Raw genomic sequence first — 25,654 nt, forward strand, 5'->3', positions numbered from 1 at the left:
ACATAGACCTATACACATTTATTGTCCAGATACCGGTTTTATGGTTTTGATATTGTGCTATGATTATGTAAGATGTGACTGGTAGGGGAAGCTGTGTGAAAGGGTGTCCTGAGTATTAATGCTCACATACTGAAACCATGATGTACTTAGAACTTACACCTGTCTCACGAGGGGAGTCTTAAATTTGGTTAAGAGGTTTTGAATAGAAGCAGGTAAGACAATTACACATATCTGAGATCCCTTCTAAGTCCAAGATCCAATAATATATTCCTGGGCAGGATGAAGGAGAGAGTGGCCACATTACATAGCTCTGTGAACAAACTGAATTCAACTATGTGATTTTTCTGGAGAACTCAAGGAAATCCAACATAGAATATAAAAAATGCACATTGATTTATTCAGCAAACACTTTTTGAGTACCTATTAAATACCATTCAGTCTTAGAATTGAAGACATAAAAATGAGTAAATATGATATGATACTTGTTTTATACTACAAGTTCCATGACAGCATAGATTTTTATGTTTTATTCATGTGTCATCCCTAAGGTTTAGGCCAGCATCTGGCATATATAGGCACTAAAAAATTGGTGAATGAGTGGAATCTCCCAAAGCAGTTAAAGTCTGACAAGCCAAGGTAGATAGGAGATTAAATAGGAACAGTATGTGAGGTAGATGCTGTATCAGATTTTCCATTTTCTCCTTCCAAAAAATCCTTTGTTCAGTCTTGAATAATGTAAAATCAGTGTGAGTATTCTGATAGTACTGATACTCAGAGTGTGCACAGTTAGACTTCGGCAGCCACCAAGGCAGGCTTGCAGAGCCCATTTCCTAACTGCTTATGGTGTGCATCCAATGATATGGAGCATCTTTTCATGTGCCTGTTGGCCATCTGAATTTCTTCTTTGAAGAAGTGTCTGTTCAGATTCTCCACCATTTTTAATCAGGGTATTTGCTTTTTGGGTGTTGAGGCATGTGAGCTCTTCATATATTTTGGATGTTAACCCCTTATCGGATTTTGTCATTTACAAATATATTCTCTCATCCTAGGGCATTGGCTAATATTCCAGCCGACATGGTGATGTCTTCAAGTACTAGGCTCTTGCCTTCCAAACCTCATAGCACCATTCTTCTACACAAATTAATACTACGTTTTATTTATTTATATATTTAAGGTATCATTGATATACAATCTTATGAAGGTTTCACATGAGCAACATTGTGGTTACTACATTCACCCATATTATCAAGTTCCCTGCACACACCATTGCAGTCACTGTCTGTCATCTTATTAAGATGCTTTAGAGTCACTGCTTGTCTTCTCTGTGCTATACTGCCTTCCCAGTGACCCTCCCCTAATTTATGTGTGCTAATCATAATGTCCATTAATCCCCATCTCCCTCCCTCCCCACCCATCCTCCCTAACCCCTTCCCTTTGGTAACCACTAGACCCTTCCTGGAGTCTGTGAGGTTTTTGTTTTGTTCCTTCAGTTTCATTTATTGTTACTCCACAAATGAGTGAAATCATTTGGTACTTGTCTTTCTCACCTGGCTTATTTAACTGAGCATAATACCTTCTAGCTCCATCCATGTTGTTGCAAATGGTAGGATTTGTTTTCTTCTTATGGCTGAATAATATTCCACTGTGTATATGTCCCACCTCTTCTTTATCCATTCATCTACTGATGGACACTTAGGTTGCTTCCATTTCTTGGCTATTATAAATAGTGCTGCAATAAACGTAGGAGTGCATATGTCTTTTTGAATCAGGGATCTTGTTTTCTTTGGATAAATTCCTAGGAGTGGAATTCCTGGGTCAAAGGATATTTCAATTTTTAGTTCTTTGAGGAACCTCCATATTGCTTTCCACAATGGTTGAACTAATTTACATTCCCACCAACAGTGTGGGAGGGTTCACCTTTCTCTGCATCCTTGGCAGCATTTATTGTTCCTTGTCTTTGGGATGTTGGCCATCCTAACTGATGTGAGGTGCTATCTCATTGTGGTTTTAATTTGCATTTCCCTGATTATTAATGATATGGAGCATCTTTTCATGTGCCTGTTGGCCATCTGAATTTCTTCTTTGAAGAAGTGTCTGTTCAGATCTCCACCATTTTAAATCAGGGTATTTGCTTTTTGGGTGTTGAGGCATGTGAGCTCTTTATATATTTTGGATGCTAACCCCTTATTGGATTTTGTCATTTACAAATATATTCTCCCATACTGTAGGATGCCTTTTTGTTCTGTTGATGGTGTCCTTTGCTGTACAGAAGCTTTTTAGTTTGATGTAGTCCCATTTGTTAATTTTTGCTTTTGTTTCCTTTGCCCGAGGAAATGTGTTCAGGGAAAAGTTGCTCATGTTTATATTCAAGAGAGTTTTGCCTGTGTTTTCTTCTAAGAGTTTTATAATTTCATGATTTACATTCAGGCCTTTGATCCATTTTGAGTTTACTTTTGTGTATGGAGTTGGACAATAATCCAGTTTCAATCTCTTACATGTAGCTTTCCAGTTTTGGCAACACCAGTTGTTGAAGAGGCTGTCATTTCCCCCATTGTATAAACATGGCTCCTTTATCGTATATTAATTGGCCATATATGCTTGGGTTTATATCTGGGCTCTCTATTCTGTTCCATTGATCTGTGGGTCTGTTCTTGTGTCAGTAACAAATTGTCTTGATTACTGTGGCTTTGTAGTAGAGCTTGAAGTCAGGGAACATAATCCTCCCAGTTTTATTCTTCCTTCTAAAGATTGCTTTGGCTATTTGGGGTCTTTTGTGGTTCTATATGAGTTTTAGAACTATATGTTCTAGTTTGTTGAAGAATGATGTTGGTATTTTTTTTAGAGATTGCATTGAATCTGTAGATTGCTTTAGGCAGGATGGCCATTTTGACAGTATTAATTATTCCTATCCATGAGCATGGGATGTATTTCCATTTATTGGAGTCTTCTTTAATTTCTCTCATGAGTGTCTTGTAATTTTCAGGGTATAGGTATTTCACCTGCTTGGTTTATTCATAGGTATTTTATTCTTTTCAATGCAATTATAAATGGAATTTTCCTGATTTCTCTCTCTGCTAGTTAATCTTTAGTATATAGGAATGCAACAGATATCTGTGTATTAATTTCATATCCTGCAACTTTGCTGAATTCAGTTAATAGTTCCAGTAGTTTTGGGGTGGATTCTTTAGGGTTTTTTAAGTACAGAATCATGTTATCTGCATACAGTGACAGTTCAACTTCTTCCTTACCAATCAGGATGCCTTTTATTTCTTTGTGTTGTCTGATTGCCATGGCGAGGACGTCCAGTACTATGTTGAATAGAAGTGGGAAGAGTGGGCATCCTTGTCTTGTTGCCTATCTTAGAGGAAGAACTTTCAGCTTCTTGCTGTTAAGTGTGATGTTGGCTGTGGCTTTGTTATATATGGCCTTTATTATGTTGAAGTACTTGCCCTCTATATCCATTTTGTTGAGAGTTTTTATCATGAATGGATATTGAATTTTCTCAAATGCTTTTTCAGCATCTATGGAGATGATCATGTGGTTTTTGTCCTTTTTGTTGAGTGGTGTATGATGTTGATGGATTTTTGAATATTGTACCATCCTTGCGTCCCTGGACTAAATCCCACTTGATCATGATTGATGACCTTTTTAAATTCAGTTTGTAATATTTTGTTGAGTGTTTTTGCATCTATGTTCATCAGGGATATTGGTCTGTAATTTTCTTTATTGTGGAGTCTTTGGTATTAGCCTATGAGAATGAGTTTGGAAGTATTCCTTCCTCTTATACTTTTTGGAAAACTTTAAGGAGGATGGGTATTAGGCCTTCACTAAATGACTGATAAAATTCTGCAGTGAATCCATCTGGTATGGAAGTTTTGTTCTTTGGTAGTTTTTTTTATTATCAACTCAGTTTCGTTGCTGGTAATTGGTCTGTTCAGATTTTCTATTTCTTACTGGTTTAGTCTTATAAGGTTGTATTTTTCTAGAAAGTTGTCCATTTTTTCTAGGTTATCCAATTTCTTAGCATATAATTTTTCATAGTATTCTCTAATGATTCTTTATATTTCTGCAGAGTCTGTAGTGATTTTTCCTTTCTTATTTCTGATTATGTTTATGTATATAGACTCTTTTTTTCTTGATAAGTCTGGCTAGGGTTTTATCTATTTTGTTTATTTCCCCCAAGAACCAGCTCCTAGTTTCATTGATTCTTCCTATTGTTTTATTCTCTCAATTTCATTTATTTCTGCCCTAATCTTTATTATGTCCCTCCTTCTACTGACTTTGGGCCTCATTTCTTCTTCTTTTTCTAGTGTCATTAATTGTGAGTTTAGACTGTTCATATGGGATTGTTCTTCTTTCCTGAGGTAAGCCTGTATTGCAATATACTTCCCTCTTAGAAAGCCCTTTGCTGTGTCACAGAGATATTGGGGTGTTGAGTTTTTTTTTTTCATTTGTCTCCATATATTGTTTGATCTCTGTTTTTATTTGGTCATTGACCCATTGATTATTTAGGAGCACGTTGTTAAGTGGCCATGTGTTTGTGGGCTTTTTTGTTTTCTTTGCATAATTTATTTCTAGTTTCATACCTTTGTAGTCTGAGAAGCTGGTTGGTACAATTTCAGTCCTTCTGAATTTACGGAGGCTCTTTTTGTGGCCTACTATAAAATCTATTCTGGAAAATGTTCAATGTACACTTGAGAAGAATGTGTATCCTGTTGCTTTTGGGTGGAGTATTCTGTAGATGTCTGTTAGGTCCATCTCTTCTAATGTGTTGTTCAGTGCCTCTATTTCCTTACTTATTTTGTCTGGTTGATCTCTCCTTTGGAGTGAGTGGTGTGTTGAAATCTTCTATCTTCTACAAGAATGCATTGCTTTCTATTTCCCCTTTAATGCTGTTAGTATTTGTTTCACATATTTAGGTGCTCTTATGTTGGGTGCATAAATATTTTTAATGGTTATATCCTCTTGTTGGATTGGCCCCTTTATCATTATGTAATGTCCTTCTTTGTCTCTTGTTACTTTCTTTGTTTTGAAGTCTATTTTGTCTGATACAAGTACTGCAGCTCCTGCTTTTCTCCCCATTATTTGCATATCTCTTTCCATCCCTTCACTTTTAGTTTGTGTATGTCTTTGGGTTTGAAGTGAGTGTCTTGTAGGCATCATGTAGATGAGTCTTGTTTTTTTTTATCCATTCAGTGACTCTGTCTTTTGATTGGTGCAATCAATCCATTTATATTTAGGGTGTTTATTGATGTATGTGTACTTATTGCCATTGCAGGTTTTAGATTCATGGTTACCAAAGGTTCAAGTTTAACTTCTTTACAATCTAACAGTTTTAAACTAACTCAGTACACTATTTCTAACACAATCTAAAGGGTCTTTTTTTTTCTCCCTTCTTTTTCTTCCTCCTCCACTCTTTATATATTAGGTGTCATATTCTGTACTCTTTGTGTATCCCTTGACTGACCTTGTGGGTAGTTGCTTTAATTTTGCATTTGCTTAGTAATTAATTGGTCTACTTCCTTTACTGTCATTTTATTTTCTCTGGTGATATCTATTTAGCATTAGGAGCACTTTTCATCTATAGTATTCCCTTTAAAATACACTGTAGAGATGGTTTGTGGAAAGTAAAGTCCATCAGCTTTCGCTTATCTGGAAATTGTTCAATCTCTGCTTCAAATTTAAATGCTGATCTTGCCTGGTAGAATATTATTGGTTCAAGGTCCTGCTGTTTCAGTGCATTAAATATATCATGCCACTCCCCTCTTGCCTGTAACGTTTCTGCTGAGAAGTCTCATGATAGCCTGATGGGTTTTTCTTTGTATGTGATCTTTTTTCTCTCTCTGGCTGCTTTTAACACTGTCCTTGTTCTTGATCTTTGCCAATGTAATTATTATATGTCTTGGTGTTGCCTTCCTTGGGTCCCTTGTGTTGAGAGATCTGTGCACCTCATGGACTGAGAGACTATTTCCTTTCCCAGACTGGGGAAGTGTTCAGCAAATACTTCCTCAAAGAGACTTTCTATTCCTTTTTCTCTCTCTTCTCCTTCTGGTACCCCTATAATGCAAATATTGTTCTGTTTGGATTGGTTGCACAGTTTTCTTATTATTCTTTCATTCCTAGAGATCCTATTTTCTCTCTTTGCCTCAGCTTCTTTGTATTCCTGTTCTCTAATTTCTATTTCATTTACCGTCTCCTCTACCTCATGTAATCAGCGTTTGAATCCCTCCATTGTATGTTTCATTTCAGATACTGTATTTTTCAAAGTTTCTGTCTCCTTGAAGTCCTGTCTGAGATCTTCAATATTTTTCTGTAGTTCTGTATGTTTATGATTTTTATTTTAAATTTCTTTCAGGAAGATTGGTGAGTTCAGTTTCATCTGGCCCTCTTTCTGGTGTTTGTGAGATTTTGTTTTTTACCAGGTTCTTTTGCCATTTCATATTTGTATTTATTACTGTGGAGTAATAAGTTTGTGTAGGCGACACCCTCTAGTGCCCAGAAGCTCTGCTCTCTGGAGCTGCTCAGCCCCTGGAGCGATGGCAAGGGTCTCTGGCAGGCAGTGCCTGTTCTTGCTGGGAGGAAATCTTTACAATCTAACAGTTTTAAACTAACTCACTTAGTACACTATTTCTAACACAATTTAAAGGTTCTTTCTTTTTTAATCCTCACTTCTTTTTCTTCCTCCTCCACTCTTTATATATTAGGTATCATATTCTGTACTCTTTGTGTATCCCTTGACTGATACACAAGTGCCTCCCGGCCACAGTACTGTCTCCACTACCAGGACCAGTGGGCCGAGCATGCAGGGAGCAGCTTCTTCTTTATGCCCGGTACTGCCAGAGGTGGAGCTGCCCTCCAGCTGGCCCAGTGTGATGACAGGGGTAGCAGGTTTGCGAACTGGTGTCAGCTGGGAGGAAGGAGTATCAGACTGCATATTGCAGAGGGGGTCATTGGCACTGTGTTGCTAACCATGGAGATGAAGCACCTGAAGCTCCTGCAAGTTCCCAACCTGCTGGGCTGAGTGTGCCAGGACGATTTTGTCCACCTGTCCTTTCTCCTGAGCAGCAAGCTCTGTATAATCCTTGCCTATTTAGCAGCCCTCCCACTGTTGGGAAGTCTTTCAAAGTGCCGCCTTTCTTTTGTCCTGGAATGGGCTGTTGTGGGTACCTGTTCTCCACCAGTGACTGGAAATCAGTCTGTCTAAGTATTCCACCTGTCTTAGCTTTCCAACCTCACTAATCTCCAGAGCATCATGTAATGCAGGCTGGTGCTCCTGGAGCAGACCTCCAGGGCTAGGTGTTTAACAGTCCTGTCCTTCTACTCCATCCCTGCTCCATTTCTCTTCCTCCCACCTGTGAGCTGTGGTGGGGGAGGGCTTGGGTTGCTCTGGATCACAGATTTGGTACTTCACCCTTTTCCATGAGGTCTTCTCTTTTCCCCAGATGTAGGCCGCCTGCTTCAGTCTTTTCTCCAGTCACTCTTTCAGGATTAGTTGTATTTGCTGTATTTTCATGTTATATGTAGTTTTGGGAGGAGGTTTCTGCCTCACTTCTCAGGCCGCCATCATTTTCACCCTCTCATTAATACTGTATTTTAAAGTGGGATCCTTGGCTTTGGGAATGGGCAAAGTAAGCATTATAGAATATTTACAGGTTTAACAACTGTTTAGGAACAGAACAATTCTGAAGAAGGCTGCTCCGCTTGAGACCTTAGCAGACCTAGGGCCCAGCTCTTGTGAAAAATCACTTGTTAGAACTTCAGTTACTTGTAGTGATCCTTTGTTCTCTTATCTTCTTGGGACATACTACTAGGATTGGCACCAGCAGCTGCCTGTGAAACTTATCAAGGGTAGTTGGGTAGGGGAGAGATCAGGTCACACTTTCATTAAGAAGTGTAGAGCATTGATCTCTCCCCTGAAGAGCAGGGCAATAAGAGGTAATTATTTCCATTATGTGGGGCTGTGTTACCTTAGCTTCTTCTAGGTTGTAAGAAATAAGTTGACTTAGTTTACTTCAGAGGTTTGTTGTAAAGAATGTATTTCAGTTGGCCTTCATGAAAATCTGACTTTATTGCAGACACTAGCATAGCCCTGCTGTTATCTTTTTGTCCTCTAGCTCATTTGCTACCAGCTCTAGTGTTTCCACCATCTCTCTCTCTGTTCTCTACTTCAACTCTATTTCTCTGGTGACTCTAAACTCTAGAATTCATTCTCTGTCTCTCTTAGCTTCATACTTCTTAAGAGAAAGGATCAAATTGGGTTGTTCAGTCATTTTCCTGTTGAGCAAAGATCTCATATGTTACCTCTAAGGCCCCTTTGGGTCAGAAGCTGATCCCTTATCTCACTCATTTGTAACCAGAGTTTAAGTGTTTCATCATCTAAGTTACAGTGATCATAATGAAAGAATTGTCCATGGTCACATTTCTGGATAAGGTAGATATTCGGAGCATCCTACTAATGGGTCCCAGTCACTGTGAAGTTTCAGCTTGAAGGAGAAAGTGCTACACATGCATGGGAGGTATTCTAGCCTCCATGCATTGCTGACCAAAAACAGTTATCTTCACTTGTCCTGGTTCTATAACCTTTTATAGAAGTCAGTGTTTTAGAGACTAATAGCAATTCAGATATATTATACTTCTGATTTTCATCCCTTTTACTAGATTTTTTAAGGCTTTTGTTGTAATTAATAAAGTCTTAATAAAGCATCAAAATGTATACTTGAAATGTATTCATGTAGCTGAGCCATTAAATAGGATTAGGAAAAAGAAAGGATAGTTTGTTGTGGCCTGCAGCACACCTAACAGAAAGCAGCTTTGAATGCAGGTCTTTCTGGCACTTTCTCTTTAGCTGGTTTAGTAGGTTAAGATCCTGAGACCTTGTAAGATCTATGTATGAAAGCCTTCTTTGGGGGTGGCATAATTTCCTAGATGCCAAGTAGCGAAAAGAATGACATTTTTTTAGGTGGTCATTGTATCTACTCGATTTTCCAAGAAAATTGGTGAAGACCTTTGAGACGATGACAGACTGGCTTTTTTAATGTTTGCTGAAACACATGGAGAGTCAGGTGCTAGTTTTGAAAGGCATTACAAAGTAAACAACATATCTTGATTTTATTAATAGCTTTACTCAACTTATATTAGAGGAAATCACCATGTTATTATTCTCATTTACCAAAGACTGCTGAAAAGTTTCTAATGGTCGGGAATCACTGGGTAATATAGATGGACTCTCAGGTGGTTGGTGACTGTAAAGAGTGCTGCTGTGGTCCTGAAGGGAAAAATACTAGGCTAAGGGTTTGGACCATATCACATCCACAGAGTGCCTTTGCCAGATCTGAAGCCTGGAGGAGGAGATGGGGGATTGGAGGAGGAAAGGATGCCCAGAAGGCCCCGTGGATCTGGGTGATGGGCATTGAAAAGATTATCAATGACTCTAAGCAAGAAGGACATTCTTTGAAGCTCTGTGGGCTTTGTTCTGGGACTAAGAAGGAAAGTGCATTCTCAGAATTCACCTCTTCCTCTGTTCCTTCCAGTGAAGGTCAGACAGAGAAAGAAAGCAGCCACTCATTGTATCTAAGAGACTTTGTTTTGGAATGTAATATTGTCTATCCTCTGTGGTTAGTGATTGTAGCCTAAACAGAGGGGAAAATCTGACCTCAGTCCTAGGGTTCTCTGTTTTAGAATTGCATTGTCCCTGATTTTACTTTTCTTTTCTTCCTTTAGGCTGCTTAATAGGGGCTGTGAATCTCAAATCCAGCAACCGAAACCCAGTGGTACAGGAATTTGAAAGTAAGTACAAGGGAACCTATTAGGAGAAGGGGCGCCATCTAATGGAAATTCAGTGGTATTGCAGCCAACTCAGGCCAAACATACACGGATTTATAGTGCCAAAGAGATGCTCAGGTGGGGGCTACTCAGTAACACATTTGATGTGAACAGGTGTCAAAAAGCACCGTGTTAGTGGGCCAGCAGAGAACACTGCAGCCTTTGGTTGGCTAAAATCTGATTCCTGTCCTGGCTTTGTGCTTGCACAACGAAGAAATTTCTTTTATACAAGTGGAATATTATGGGGAAACATATACTCTATTTAGTAAAAGCCCATGTTAATCATCTGTAGTATTTTTCTAGCTAAAATTTGTCTTTTCTTAAATCCTCTGGAGCTTGGCAGTCACTTTTTAATCTGTGTGAAAGACCTCTCTAAAGCTAAAGATAGCTTGCAGGGTCTGGGTATACAAGTGAACCTAAAGTTGTTCCACATTCACAGAGTTCTGTGGGTTTTTTTATTCTTCTTTGTCAGGTGTGGAACTGTCTTGTATCATTACGGATTCACAGACGAATGACCCCAGGATTGAATGGAAGAAAATTCAAGATGACCAGACCACATATGTGTTTTTTGACAACAAAATTCAGGGTATGATCCCGTAGCCCTCTTCTTTGCCCACAGGACCAGGCATACACTCGGGGAAGAAGACCGTCCTTGGACTAGTCCTGCACTAGCCACGATGGCTCTTTTGTTTTGCTTATGGAAAACTCAAACATGCAAATGTAATGAGAATAGTGTATGGAGCCTCCCTGTACTGTCACCTGGCTTCAACAAATACCAGTTCATTTGTTAGGATTTTAATCTATCTGTAATCCATCTTTCTGAAGTGTCAGAGTGACATTTCCTAGACCACCATCTTACCATTATCTGTGGCCATAGTGATGCATGTTTAGTGAGTGAATCAGAAGGGTCATGGGAAGCAGCAGGGAGACAGCAGGTATCTACTGAGCATGTGCTGTGTGCCAGGCATTCACACGAGAAAGTGCTTGCTACACCAGTTAGCAGGATCGTGTCCTGTGCCAGGGCAGAGACAAGCTTAGGGTGCTCTCAGATTACGTGAAGTTGGGGCAGGACAGTTGGTCAGGTAAGGCTTCCCAGAGGTGACATCTCAGCAGAGACGTGAAGACAGGCTCGTAAGTCAGATAGATGGTGAGAGGTGTGGCAGAGGAGTTGTGTTTGAAGATGTGGGAGCAAAAGGTAGCTTGGCTTATTGGAGAAACTCTAAGTTCTTCTCCATCCTGGGGCTTTGAGAGGGAAGGGGACGGGGAGTGACTTGGCAGGAGCTGCAGAGGTGGCCACAGCCAGGTGAGCAGCCCTGAATGCCCACTGGTGAGAATGGAGGGTCCAAGGGTCCCCTGAGAGATATAAGGGGAAGTGACATGACCTCATCCACGCTTTAGGACTGCCTTGGCTGCTTTGCAGAGAGGATTGGAGATGGGCAGACTTGGAGCAGGGCCCCCAGTTCAGAGTTCCTGTCAGGTAGTGCAGGGAGACGCGGAGGAGGCCGTGAGGAGTCACTGGTGGTGTGCCCCAGGGCGCTGCATCATTCTGATAGGACGCACGCAAGGGAGTTCGATGGGGTGGCTTTGGAGTTCCCAGAGAAGCTGATACTGAAGTTTCAGAGAAGGAAAGAAACGTTTTAGAAACACCTAAGCTCATAGTCTCCCTGCTTCGGGCCTCAACACCATCAGAGGTCACAGGCCCTCACAGGTACTTCTGCTTCCCACCGGTATCCTCCCCACCACCACTTAGCTTTGAAGAGATGGAAAATCTTGGAAAACCAATCAGTTTTCTCTGGCAACTCAGGCTGTTCCTGATAAACCCAGTGCATGCAATTGTGACCGTCACAGAAGCCAAGTGGCAGTCTTTTTCAAGAACTTTGTCTCTGGGAATCAACACCTTACTTGTAGTGGCAGGATGGGGGGGTGCTCACCACACAAAGAAGCGTGAGGGCTGTGGGAGAACCTTCCTGGTCTCTTTGGCCTCAGTGCAGGGCTGTACCAAAGTACCTGGATAGAATTTTATGTGTTATTTTCTTATATGGTAGAAATTCAAATCCTCTGCAAATAACTACTGCATAACAAGCCTTCCTATGAGAAAGTGCCTTTGGAAATGTTTGCCCTCTATGTTAGGCACTTTGCTATCTATTATATTATGGTATATCCTTCCTATAGTTGTCACCAATCAACAGATTTAGTCATAATTAGTTTCTGGGTTTTTTGTGTGTCATTTCTTTCTAACTCTGTACCTTATTTGCGATTCTTCAGGTTCTTCATGCTTCTTTAAAAGAGTTACTGTCTTTTTATGCTTTAGAATTTTTTTAATTGAGATAAAATTCATATAGCATAAAGTTATTTAAAGTGTATATACTTCAGTGATTGTTAGTACATTCAACAATTGTACAACCATCACCAATTTCAAATCCCACAACAGTTCATCAACCCCAGAGGAAACCCTGTGTCCGTTAGCAGTCACTCCCCACCCTTTCTAGCCCTACCGCCTGGCATCTGCTTTGTCTCTGTGGACTTGCCTGTTCTGGGCACTTCATATGAATGGACTCTTATAATCTGTGGTCCTTTCTGACTTCTTTCATTTAGCATATTGTTCTCAAGATTCATCCATGTTGTAGCATGTGTCAGTACTTCACGCCTTTGTGTGTGGATGAATAAGATTCCATTATAGTTCTGCCAAATTTTTTAATCTATTCAATTGTGTACATTTGGATTGCTTGCATTTATTGGCTGTTACTGATAATGCTGCTATGAACATTCATGTACAGGTTTTTGTTTGAACATAAGTTTCCTTTCTTGGGGGTAAATGACCAAGAGTACAGTTGCTAGGTCATATGACATTGCATGTGTAGATTTTTTTAAGAAACTACTGAAGTGGCTGCACCATTTTATATTCCTCTGGCACTGTGTCCCCACATCCTCACTAACACTTATTATTGTTCACCTTTCTGATTCTAGTCATCCTAGTGGGTGGGAGGTGATATCTGTCTCATAATGGTTTTGATTTGCATTTCCCTGATGTCTAATGATGTTGAGCATCTTTTCATGTTCTTATTGGCCATTTGTATATCTTCTTGGAGAAACATCTATTGAAATCCTTTGTCCATTTTTGATGAGGTTGTTTGTCTATTGTTGAGTTGCAAATTCTTTATATATATATATATATATATATATATATATTCTGGATACTAGGCCTTTGTCAGATAAATGATTTGCAAATATTTTCTCCCATTCAATGGATTGTCTTTTCTTGTGTCCTTTGAAGCACAGAAGTTTTAAATTTTTTATGAAAGTCCAAGGCCAATATAACTAATTGCTTTGTGCTTGTGCTTTTGGTGTCATACATAAGAAATCACTGCCTAATCCACGGTTAAGATGATAATGTCGGTTTTTTCCTAAGTTTCATAGTTTTAGCTCTTACATAGGCCTTTGTTGTCTGTGCTGTGAGGCCAGGAGTCCAACATCATTCCTTTGCATGTGGATGTTTAGTTGGCCCAGCACCATTTGTGGAATGCTGGTTGTTTTTTAATGTTATTTGCTTGATTTTTTTCTCTTTTAATGGGGATCCCTGCTGGGAATTTTGAAAAGGAAACAAGGCCTCTGCTTTAACAACAGAGACCCACACAGTGAGTCTTCTTACACACCAGGTGCTATTTTGGTGCTCCATGTCCTCCAAGAACTCACCTTTGTTATACAGGCACAGAAATAAAGCCAATCTGCAGTCTTCTTACTGAGGCATCAAATGCTGACCCCAGAAACCACCTTCTTCGAGTGGCAAAGATATCTTTAAAGACTGTTTTAATGTCTTGTGCCTTCTCTTCTATAGGAGATTTGGCAGGTCGTGCCGAACTCTTGGGGAAAACCTCTCTAAAGATCTGGAATGTGACCCGGACAGACTCAGCTCTTTATCGCTGTGAGGTGGTTGCTCGAAATGACCGCAAAGAAATTGATGAGATTGTTATTGAGTTAACTGTGCAAGGTAGGAATTCATAGGAAGTTAAAACGTTCCCCCCCACTTCCAAGCCTCATTAGTCTTTCTGCAAAGTAAAAGAAAGAAAAACTTATATTTTCTTTCCTTCTAGAGCTATATCCCTGAGGGTATTGCATTGCATGACTTAGTAGGAGGCGATTTTGAGAACTAAGACTGCCGAGCTGGGGTAGATGGTGGGAAGGGAAGTGCAACTTAATCTGCCACCCACACGGTGCCCCTCGGGAGGTGGAGGCATGAGGAGGCAGCACGGATTGTATGTGGAGTGAGCCAGGGGGTAGATGCAGGCCACAGACCCCAGTCTGCAGGCCTGGTGCAGGGATGGAGAGGTGCAGGAATCCTTTGGCTGGCTTTCTTGTTTTGGGGGCAGATTTACTGTGGGTTTTGGTAAGAGTGGAGCCATATTGCTGATTTTGAACACCAACCTGTACTCCTGCAGTGAAGCCAGTGCCACCTGTGTGCAGGGTGCCAAAGGCTGTGCCTGTGGGCAAGACAGCAACGCTGTACTGCCAGGAGGGTGAGGGCCACCCCCGGCCCCACTACAGCTGGTACCGCAATGACGTGCCGCTGCCTACAGACTCCAGAGCCAACCCCAGATTTCGAAATTCATCTTTCCTTTTAAACTCTGAAACAGGAACTCTGGTAAGATCTCTGCTGAGAGGTGAGGATGGAAATGTGTTTGTTGGGGTGAGGGACACCTGCTGTGGAAAGGGCATTTATTAGGGGAGACAGCGAACCTTCCTAGTATCTGAAGATCCATGTTGGAGAGTCTTCAGGACTCCTGCTTAAAACAAACAAGTTATAGGTGTAAGATGAAGAAGGACAGGAAGCTGTAGAGTAAAACTGACCGATGGGGAGTGTCAGACAAATGTCAGGGGTAGGGATCCTTAGGATCCTGATATGAATGACCAACTAAAAATCACGAGACCATCAGAAATTTAATTACTGGCTGGGTATTTGACATTAAGGAATTGTTTATTACTTTAGGCACAATAATGGTATTGTAGTTAGGATTAAGAAATCTTTATCTTCTAGAAATACATACTGCAGTGTTATGGATAAAATGTCTGAGTTTGCTTTACAATAACCCAGTGTGGGTGGTGGGAAGTAGGTGGCAGGAGATGGAATGAGACTGGTCATATGCAGAGGACAGACTGCCCTCAGCAGCATATCACACCAGGCTTTCGCTGCATCTGGTCTCCAGACTGTGGTGTGTCTGATACATGTGATAACAAGTCAGGTAATAATAGCATCCTCTGTATTTATATTGCCAAAGTATTGCCTGTGGAACAATCATTATCAGAGAGGCCCTTTTCCTTAATAAAAGTAAAGCTCAGCATCTCATTCTGGACGTTGCTAGGCTTAGATACCTGCAAACACCAAAGGGGTTTCAGTGTTTGGGAGTTCGTGGGTAAGACTGTTGGGACAGGGGATCAGGGAAGAACCTGGACGGTGACTAGGAAGCTGGAGGGAAACTGAGAGCAAATGAGCAGACGTTTCACTGCATCCTGGACTCAGCAGGTAGGGTGGGCCAACCTCTTATTTCCAGTTCCCCCAGATCTGGCCTGGCCTGGTGATGCGTCTCGTCATTTGCTTGTAATTTCCTGAAACAGGTTTTCAGCGCCGTCCACAAGGAGGACTCTGGGCAGTATTACTGCATTGCTTCCAATGATGCAGGCTCAGCCAGGTGTGAGGAGCAGGAGATGGAAGTCTGTGAGTTGCTTTTTAAAAATATTTCATTTGAAGCCTGGCTAGTGGATAGAACATTTTAAATTTAGTACTAGGTCATCGGTTTAGACAACTGCTCTGCCATGGGTCAGCTTTCTTCTGGCGATGACTAGATCCACCAAAACCCCCTTGGGTACATTGAAAGATGAAAGTTTCAGCTAAATTTAACAGCTAAATGACTAATAATTGGGCACTTGCAATATGTTTATCTCCTCAAAATATACTTTCTAGAGCCTTCTGATGTTGGAAACATGGCTGATCACGTAACTTTAACTTAGTTTATTAAACTCCGTTTCTTTGGTCATTGATAGAATTGTCAAAACAAGGTTATATAAGGTCTCCAGAAATGTACCCAGTTGTAGCCATTTTGCAGTAAGCTGAAACCCAGAGTCTCGGCCCCAGTAACTTTACCCTGTTCTGTGATGACGCTGTCGCTGAAGGAGGGTTTTGGGCGCAGGACGGGAGACGGGGGCAGAAGCGCTCGGGAAGCTTTGTGAGTCCCTGTGTGCAGCCACCCGCTAGAGCGGTGTCTCCAGACTGGCCGGGTCACTTGGCACCACTGTTCCACATACAGATCCCTGCATGTGTGGAATCGGTGTCTGTCTTCTCATCCGTCTTATTTGGGAAACTGCTCTAGGGCAGGAGGATGATTCCTGGGCTTTATCCCAGAACTGTTGAATCTCTGGGACGGAGCTTGGGAATCAGCATCTTAAAATCAAAGTTTCAAATTGATTTTTAAATGTACGCTCACATTCGAGAATCACTGCACTAGGGTAAGGGAGAATTTTAACTTCCAAGTTTATTTGCCTTGTGTTGATGTTCCCCTGCATCATTTTCCATTGCATTTCTGTTTGTGTTAAGGGAACAGCCCCCAGCATCCCCACACTGAATGGACTGAGTACCTTAGCCCAGCATACAGAAACGGGCAGGGAGTCAAGAATTTCCTGTGAGAGGGCTTGTGTATATGAGGCTGGGGCAGCCAGTGGGTGCCAGGTCACATCATCTCATAGCTTTGCTTTTAAGTACTGCCTGCAACTAGCTCTCTTCCCCCATATAATCCACAGCAAAGGGAAGCCCTGGAAACAAGGAGTTTTCTTCCTTAGGCCTACTGGCTCAATTCTGTCCTTATAGTGTAGCCATTCCTCCACCTATAATATTCTCAGGGAGTTGGAGGACTTTCAACCTTTTATACAATACCAAGCCCCTTTTAATACAGCATTTAAGCCTAACAGCATCTGCACTGCAGCGGTCTCAGCACTGCACAAGCGGGAGCAGGGGTTTTGGTGTACGTCTTAGGCTCGAAGCTGATGTGCTCTCACTTTGGTTTTCTGGCTGCAGTGGACTTGAGGGGCAGAGTGGGGAAGTGAAGGGGAGCAGGAGGAAGGAGGCATAGCAGGATCAGGGGCTTTTGTACGACCAGCTGGTGTGTCATCTTGTCTCTCGACCTCCCCTTTCTCCAGATGACCTCAATATCGGCGGGATTATTGGGGGGGTCCTGGTTGTCCTTGCTGTCCTGGCCCTGATAACAGTAGGCATCTGCTGTGCATACAGGCGTGGTTACTTCATCAACAATAAACAGGATGGGGAAAGGTAAGCCTGTCTTAAATGAAAAAAGAAAGTTCAGGTTGGCACTAAGGTGATAAATCAGTGCCCTGAAGTGCTGTCTCCTCCTGTTTCACAGTTACAAGAATCCAGGGAAGCCAGATGGAGTCAACTACATCAGGACAGATGAGGAGGTGAGTGAGGGAACAGAGCAGACTCATTTAGGAAACCTAGAAATTGAGGTGTTCTCGGCAGGGAAAGTGCCATTTGTTGTTGGAGCCAGGTGGGTCCCACAGGAAAAAAAGATTCCTGATTTATATTCCAGATCCTGAGCTTTTAGCACTTCCCAGCAATGTCTGTGCACACTGATGGCACCCAGTCTGCAGGCTCTTGTAGATGTTGTTAATGACAATTTGTTTGATTTGCTGTTTCTTCTTCAGGGAAGTTGTGCCTTAGATTTAACTACCATGTTTCGTTCCAGCTGTTTTGCTAGGGGCCTGTGGATTGGTAAGGACAGCCGGGTTCTAACTTCCTGTTGGCTTTGCAGGGTGACTTCAGGCACAAGTCCTCCTTCGTGATCTGACGTGTGACGACGTGGCCCAGGGAGTGCACGCGAATACCTCCACTAGCAGTACCCGCGACGAGCAGCCCGGACAGTGCCTCCGGAGAGCTGGGTACCTGTGCAAAAGCTTTGTTTTGGCCAAAGTTGACCGCTACTCCTTTCTTACTATTTAACAAGCCACAAGAATAAAAGAATTTTCCTCAAGATGGGCACAGTCGCCACAGGAAAAGAAACCAAGGGAGTTCACTGAGGCTGGTTCTGTTTCTGGCCTGGCTTCCCCGAGGGCTAGGGTGACCCGAAGCTCTTGCTCACGGGCTCTGCTGGGCTGGCACCGTGGGCTTGAGAAACCATGTCATTTTTCACTCAGTGTCGTCTGCAGGGTGGAGCCCCACGTGAGGGGCAGCGAGGCAGCCGTGAGCACCAGTAGTGCAGGTCTTGGAAATGTTAACCATGGCTCGAAACCCTGTAGCTCTAGAGTCTGAATCGGTGAATCCAGGAAACAGGCTTTTTATATACAATGACCTTGTTTCACAGAGGCCCACAGACAGCACCACCCCATTTCTTCTCAAAGGCTTTGTTCATCAGTGTTTTGTGTCCATCTTGGAGAATCTCTTTGGGTCAGCATTTTGTAAGAATAGCCAAAGTCAAGAAGGTAAATTGCTTGTTGCAAGAAGGGGTCCTCCCTGTGGGAACCCTGTTTGTCCATGGAGGGTTTCAGTATTTAAGCAAAACCTTCATTTTAGGCTAAATCTGAAATGGTACTGAAATAATGTTCTGCTTTTCTATGGGTGTTAATTTTATAAAATTTTACATTCTAAATTTTTGCTAAAGATGTATTTTGATTATCGAATAGAAAATTTCTATTTAAACTGTAAATACGTTGTCATACAATATTAACCTATTTTTTAAAAAATATTCAACATAAGGGTTCCAAGTTACTGATGTTAATTGGAAAATACCAGTAATTAAGAGTATTTTAACCCAAAGGATCCTCTCAAGGAGGCTTACTGAAACATTCCTTTTTGTCTACATTAAGTTTTAGCATTTTTCACAAGAGAATTAGGCCATCTATACATCAGACCATTGTTACTTAGGAAACCATTAAAAAAAAATCCCTGTTGAGCAATGTTGCATCTTTCCAAAACATAAGCTTTGAACTGCCTCTTCCTTAGATTCCTAGAGCTGCCTATGCCCAGGGACCACACAGAAGCCTCAGGCATACACACAGACCACGCTGGTCGGCCCCCAAGGCAGTCAGATCCCCTATGCTAAACTGGTTTTGGCTGCTGCCATCTGAGGCTAGTAGGCATGTCCACTGTGGTCCTTCATGCCCTGATGGCTGTGCTGATTATTAGTTCTCATAGTGCTGTTTGTGTACCATGTGTGCATTGTCCTACCCAGGGCAGTTGTAAGGTGCACACTTCAGAAGAGGAGGGGGTCTCCATGTGGCATCCCAGCCTCTGGGTTCCATGTTAGAGCTCTTTCTGGTTGTGGATGGCTCATGAAACAAAGCCGCTATTGCTATTTGGTTTGTAAATTTATTTTACCTATTTGTGTAGTTCCCAGTACTGTCCAGGGCCAAAGGCAGTTTTGAATAATCTATCAACTACAATATTTTTTAAAGGAAATGAATTCTGCTATTCCTCGCAGCCATGAAGAAAACACCGCACCACCACAGGGCTGGCTCAGTTGTGTGGTGGCAGCCAGGCCAGTGTTTGAAGAACATCAGGTAGTGCAACCGGGACACAAAGCCTGGCAGCCAGGAAAGTAAAGCAGCCAAATCAAAGGCAGTTTTCTAATTTGATTTTAGTTTTTATCTACCCAAGACACTGCTGCTCACTTTGTGGGGCACATGAGAAACATCATTCAAAGCCTTTGTTCTTCAAGAGCAGATGTTCTTAGCCTCAGATACATTGCTCTGTTGAACTCCTGATGTGAACTGGTTTGAAGCAAGGAGCTTCTCAAAAGGGGCACCTCTGCTCCACTGTGTGCTTAAACGTGGTTTCATGTAGAAGAACATAGTCATCTTGGGATTGAACTTTCAGTGTCTTAATGTTTTTATGGGTTTTTTGAATACTTGAGATTTGTGTTGACTTTTCTAAGTTATGTGAAAATACTTTGCCATGGGGTATCTGGCAGAGGCAGTGAGCTACCATTTGTACTGCTTAATGGTACCGCTCCTTTTGCATTTGTGTCTTAAATGCTTAGACTGAAGACTGTCCCTGCATCTGCTCCTCTTGGTAGAAGAGATGGCCTCCCCTCCTCTCACCGCATATGGTTGTCATAACAATAGGATGGCCTTCCTGTCCCCCCTGCATAGACCCTCATGCCTACTACCTAGTGCTGTGTGACCTGGGCCTGGCAGAGCAGCGGGAAGTTCATAGGCTCTGGGAAGGAGCTGCCCAATGGCAGTGATCATGCAGTTGGAGGCTGCGCACCCGTGTTTGAGCTGCGCGTATGGCTAAGCCTGAGGCCGTGTAGGGCCCCTTGGCCCTGATTTACAGACTTGTACTAACACACCTGAGTTGGTATTTGTTAAACCTCATTTATAAAAGCTTTTTAAAAAATCAGCTTTGCCTCAGTATTTCTTTATTTTTTCCTACATGGGGTTTCCCTCTTCTTCCCAGCATTTTGTTAGGCAAGTGTACTTAAAATGGCATTGTCCCAGGTTGAGGGGCTGCCGTCACTGCCTACCTGAGGTGGAGAGGAGTCTGTTTACTCAGGCACCGCTTGGCAGCCCCCTGCACCAGGGATGCCCCCACATCAGTCATGTGGACAATCCTCTGCCATGTTTATATAAAGAACACACAGAAACAGTAACCTTCTACTTCTGCTTCTTTAGTACTGGGATCAAAAAGTGAACCAACTAAATATCTTTTGGTCATCTTTGACAAAACATAAGTGCTTTTTTTAGGTTACCTAATGGAACCAACAGAAGAGACTAACGCCGTTTCCCTGAGTGGGAACAGTCCTTTCAAGACTGTCTGCACAAATCCGCATCTGTGCTACTCTGGATGGGAAGTGGAGCTGTGTCTTCAAAGCAGGGTAGTGTTTATATACCAAGGACATATTTGGAGGCAGAGAGCTTCTGTCCAGGGACAAAGGCAGGGAGACAGGCAAACAGAACCTTATTTTTTCCTAACAGTAAATAAAGACTGGGTTTCATTATTCTTAAACATGTTAGGTAAATTTTAATAGCTACCAATAAAAGCCCTGTTCTAAAAATAGAAAAATTCCATTGAATACAAGGTTATATTTATGTTTAACCTTTATTATTCCATTTTAGAAAGCTATACATTTTTTAAAAGTCTGCAATTCATAAATAAGAATAGAAAAAAATATTACAATCAAAATTTTGCCATTAGATACATGAAACTATACACTGCAAGGAATTCAAACCCAGCTAACAAACAGAAGCCTGATTCATATAAAAAGAAGCTGACATGTGTTCCTCAAGGACCAGAATAGAGTTTGTCAGAATGGACTTGATACTTTGAAATGAAGTTATATTAAATAACTAAGGCATTTCTCTGGTTTACAGTTTTTTTTACCAATTTTAGCAGCATGGGTGCTGGATTAGCAAGTGCTGGAATCATGGGACAGCTCTGCAGCCCCCATGAAAGTGCACTTGGGGGTGAGGCGACAGTCCTCCTGGACGCTCCTGACATGCTGTTGCTAGTTGGCTGTTTTCAAGGGGATCTTGCGGAGCGACCTCCTACTGGGGGCTGGGTGGTCTTTATTTCTGGCCAGAGACTTCACATTCCACTGTGGAGGCTGTGGAGGCCTAGGGAAAGAAAAGATGCAGTATTCCTGGAACAGAAAAAAAAAAAAAACAACCCCGACAAAAACATCTACCTCAGGAGGAACGCTCAGTAAACTTACGGCTTCTCAGGCAAGGATAAACACAGAATGTCATTTCCTTGACTCTGGGCTTCAGTTTTCTCTGAAAGGGAGTCAAACACAAACAAACTGAGATTTCCCAGAACTCCAAAGCAGCTCAGGTGTCTGGCAGGAAGGGAGCTTGCCTGTGGCTGAAGAAGGCGTCCGTGGCGTGCCTATGTAGCTGACTCCAGCTCCGAATGTGACATCACTGATGGTCTCTGGGGAGAGGGGGAAGCAGCACCATTAATGAAAAGCTGCCAAGAGACAGACACCCAATGAAGGCGCCTGAACAAGGTCACTCACAGGCTTCCTGCTCATTTCCTGTGGTCTCTTAGGCCAGGACCAAGCCTTCTCAGGACTTCTGTCCTCCTGGAAACTCACCCGTCTCCACATCCACGGTCTTGAGATTCCTCTTCCTCTGAGCGCTGGCCCCAGGCACTCCTGCGTCTCCCCTGCCCACTCTTCGTCCCTGCCTGTACCCCCGTGACCCAGCCCAGCTCAGCCCTCCCTGCCAGGTCCTGCTGCCTTCCCGACGGCACCTCCCCGCGACTGCCTGGAGATGCTGCACCCATCTCTGCCTGCTTTCCTTGGCGCGGTCCTGCTGCACACCTATCACTCCGGCCTATCCACGCTGGCTGTGCCAGGCGCCAGCTGCTTCTCCGAGTCTAGTCCAGACCCGAGTCCTGGCACTGCTGTCTCCTATTCCCGCTCTCCTCACCGAGAACATCAGCTGCTTTCACTGTGACCTGGCTCAGGCACCCCCTTTCCAGGTCACCCTGAGGAAGCAGGGGCAGAGCAGGGACCTGGAACCAGACTCTGGGTGTAAATTCTGGCTCTGGCTAAGAACCTCAGGTTTCTTTATCTCCAAAATGGGATACAAATGGACCTACCTCAGGGAAGAGTTGTCAGGATTAAATGAGATTATTTACATTAAGTTTTTAACACAGTACTTGGTAGAAGGTAAGTGAAGTGGCAAAGAAATAGCAGCAGCTATTGTAACTTACCAACCATCATGTACTATGTCACTAGACCTAAGTTTGTTTCAAGATCTGGTGAGGTTCCTGGCCTGCTGAAGCATCCTGATGACTCAGCCTCTGAGCAAGCCTGCCCTGAGCCCCCTTTCTGAGCCCACCTGCTGCACAGTCACTGCAGGCCACCCATCTCCCATTATCATCCAGGAGGCCTGGTATAACCCCTGGTCTGCACACCTAGTTCCTTCTGCCTGGAGAGCCCTCCCTGACCGACTACAGCACCCCATTGCTTCTTTGCACCTCAAATGGTGATGTCCATGCCCCTCTCAGTGACTTTCTCCCTGCCAATGTGTACTGTTCTACACAAACTGCTGTCTCCACACCTGTCAGGGACACAGCCCAAGCTCAGCCTGCTGTCCTTCCTATGAGAACACCTGTGAAGTAAATAAGCTGCAGGATCCTCACCTCTCTCTTCAATGCCATAGCCTTTTAGGAGTACCCACTAGATCTCTGGAATACAAATTTCACCGTGCATCTGCCATGCCCTTTGTGTGAGGGCTACTCAGGCTATGTGAACAGACAACAACAGAGAGCAGTATTCTCTCACTGCCACAGATGTAGCCCTGTTCCCATGGTGGAAGTTACCCCTCTTTACACATACATCCAGGGCACAGGCCTGTAGTTTTCACAAAAGCAACTCTGCAGTAGCTGTTAGATCTGCCGCACTTTGTAAGCACTTAAGACTCAAAGGAGAAGCATCTTTGCTGCCCAAATTAACAGCAATAAGGACTTTCTAGCCTTCCCAATTCTTACTTAAAATTTAGCTCTCCACTTAGCAAAGCCACTCTGCCCGTGCTGACACCTTGGGGTGCTGGACCTGGGTAGCACTGTCCTGCCAGCTTCACAGCCCGAGGACCACTTCCTGACAGCCCCCCTAAGAGCTGTCACCAGACTCCATATTCATACACCACAGGGACGAGAGAACTGGGTGTTCTCAGCTCATCTACTGATTCTCCCAGGAAGGAGAGCCAACAGGTGACCCTTCTGAAAGCATTTCTTCCTGGCTCCAGGTGAGGAGGTATCCCTAGGAATTCTACATTCAGGAGGCTAGGGAAGAAAAGTGCCTTCTTGCTCTGGGATACCTGGAGTTCTTTCTGTCTTCAGAGCAGTGGTTACTCCACATACACCCATTTAAGTGGCATTAATGCAGCTGAGGGAAACCAACCCAAGACTGAAGCCAGGACTCCTGGGAATGAGCAAAACCACAACCAGACGTGCTCTCCCACTGCTGCAGCAGATGGTACCTAAGTGCTGAAACAGCGGTGCTGGGGGAGACCCTGAGCCAGGAACACAGAACACACAGAAATGCAAAAGCATCCACTGCTTTTAATGACAAGATGTTATGATTCATTGTCATCTGAGGAGAGGTGAACGTTCTGCTCATCTGTTAATCTCCCTTAAAAGGAGGACTTGGATGAAGATTATCTGTCACCTGGTATGTATGTGAAGAGCATCACAGGTAACAAAACCACCAAGCAAGTAGCTAGCACAGTCTGTGCCCAGGAAATCTGTCCTGACCAAATGCACGGCTGAATGAATGGCTTGCGGTTCTCTGCTGCTCCATCACTACCAACAAGAACAGCTTCATGCTCTCTCATCATACACTGATGCCGAAAGGAGTGCTGTGAGATGGCAGGAGGTGGCACACAGAAGCCCACTGGCAGCCTGGGTGCAAGGCACCATGTTCACACACCCAGAGATGTGGGTGGGGTGCACTGGGGGGGACAAATGCACATAAACCAACAGCAGAGCCAGACAGGGAACTGCTCAGGGGCACAGGGCCTACTGCTGATCCCCGGGGGCCGAGAGGACATCTAATCTTGTCTGAAGGGCCAGGGAGGGACTTTAGAAGGGCGACAAGGTGATGGGAAGTGAAGGCTCAAGGTGAGGACCTGGCATGTGAGAGCCTGGGTCAGCAGGGAGGGCTGGGCACAGAGCGTGGGGAAGACGGCAGGAGGCAGGCAGGGGCACCGCTGGACCGGCCTATAGCATGCACTACAGATTTTGGACAGTAAGAATGTCTTCCTAGTCCAGTAAGTTTCTCAGATAATGGTTCTATGGGTTTTGAGACCAGAGGAAGCTATAAAACAAAGTAACTGGAAAAAGTTCTCTATACTTCTGAGTCACCTCTACTTTGAAATAAAAGGGAAGAACACGCATTTGAGGAAACTGCCCCATGGAGTGAGAAGACGCGGTGCCTGTGGGATACTCAACAGGCCAGCCACCATATTCAAGTCTCTGTTTGCTCTGGAGCTGAACCAATGGCACTGAGGGGCCTGCCAGGGCTGACATCTGATGGCCATGGAGAATGGCTGGCTGGGCAAATCCAGTAACCTGGAGAGGTGGGAATGCTGGTGTGTCTGCTCTACAAAGCCCAGACTGGCACTGCCCAGAGAAGTTACCTGACAGATCTGTGCCCCAGCCTCACCACCTGTCAAATCAGGGTGCCTCACAGTGCCCGTGGGAAGTTTGGTGTCAAAACCCTTAGAAGAGCCACTGACATTCAGCAGTGCTCAATCAAATTACTGTAATTATTACCATTCAGCCCGACAATGCACCATGATGGTGCTGAACGTAAGAACCTATCCTCTCTTGCAACAGAAGGTGGTATTACAACTCTAGCAGAGCAGAGACTGCAGGGGAGAGCACTCACCTCCCAGCAGTTACTTACTTTCAGGGGTGCTGATTGCTCGTTTAGTTACATGGTCAGTAGCTCCATTGGACTCACGCTCCAAACTGTATGAAGTTGCTAGGATAAAATGGGAAAGTTTCATCCAGAAAAACCCATAACACTATGAAAAAGCAAAACCAAATGAAAAAAATATTTGCAAGATTTATGAAGTTAGTATCCCAAATAAACAGGTAATTCAGGGAGATACAGATGAATGATAAACATGAGAAATACTGTCCAGTCTCACTAGGGTTCACAACACTGGAAATTGTATCTATAGCCATTTTTGGTCTGTAAAACTCAGCAAAGAAAATGGAAAATTAAAAATCGTGTTTCTAAGGAGGAAAATGGACATTTGTGTGCCTTTCTGGGAGTATAATGTGGAGTGAAAGAAGGCACTTGGACACTATCAAGTATTA

General features: G+C 43.2%; 2 protein-coding genes across 4 annotated transcripts in view; one reads left to right on the forward strand and one right to left on the reverse strand.

Moving 5' to 3' along the window:
- Window positions 1-20,221, forward strand: part of JAM3 (junctional adhesion molecule 3) — a gene marked incomplete at its 5' end in the record, with an annotated part of 80,139 nt that extends 59,918 nt beyond the window's left edge. The window contains 8 exons of the mRNA XM_057490590.1: window positions 9,721-9,786; window positions 10,295-10,408; window positions 13,658-13,810; window positions 14,259-14,461; window positions 15,433-15,532; window positions 17,008-17,137; window positions 17,229-17,283; window positions 17,637-20,221. Of these exons, the coding sequence (XP_057346573.1) occupies window positions 9,721-9,786; window positions 10,295-10,408; window positions 13,658-13,810; window positions 14,259-14,461; window positions 15,433-15,532; window positions 17,008-17,137; window positions 17,229-17,283; window positions 17,637-17,672 (857 nt within the window). The remainder of the gene's footprint in view (window positions 1-9,720; window positions 9,787-10,294; window positions 10,409-13,657; window positions 13,811-14,258; window positions 14,462-15,432; window positions 15,533-17,007; window positions 17,138-17,228; window positions 17,284-17,636) is intronic.
- A 680-nt stretch (window positions 20,222-20,901) lies between these two features.
- The window catches only part of NCAPD3 (non-SMC condensin II complex subunit D3), an 87,975-nt gene continuing 83,222 nt past the window's right edge, over window positions 20,902-25,654 (reverse strand). For all 3 annotated transcript variants that reach the window (XM_036930046.2, XM_036930045.2, XM_036930047.2), the window contains 4 exons: window positions 25,236-25,313; window positions 21,677-21,751; window positions 21,534-21,594; window positions 20,902-21,435 (listed from right to left, as the gene is read on the reverse strand). In XM_036930046.2, the coding sequence (XP_036785941.2) occupies window positions 21,327-21,435; window positions 21,534-21,594; window positions 21,677-21,751; window positions 25,236-25,313 (323 nt within the window). In that variant the 3' untranslated portion in view covers window positions 20,902-21,326. The remainder of the gene's footprint in view (window positions 21,436-21,533; window positions 21,595-21,676; window positions 21,752-25,235; window positions 25,314-25,654) is intronic.

The sequence above is a fragment of the Manis pentadactyla genome, chromosome 13 (assembly GCF_030020395.1).
Source record: "Manis pentadactyla isolate mManPen7 chromosome 13, mManPen7.hap1, whole genome shotgun sequence".
In the NCBI taxonomy this organism is placed as follows: Eukaryota; Metazoa; Chordata; class Mammalia; order Pholidota; family Manidae; genus Manis; species Manis pentadactyla.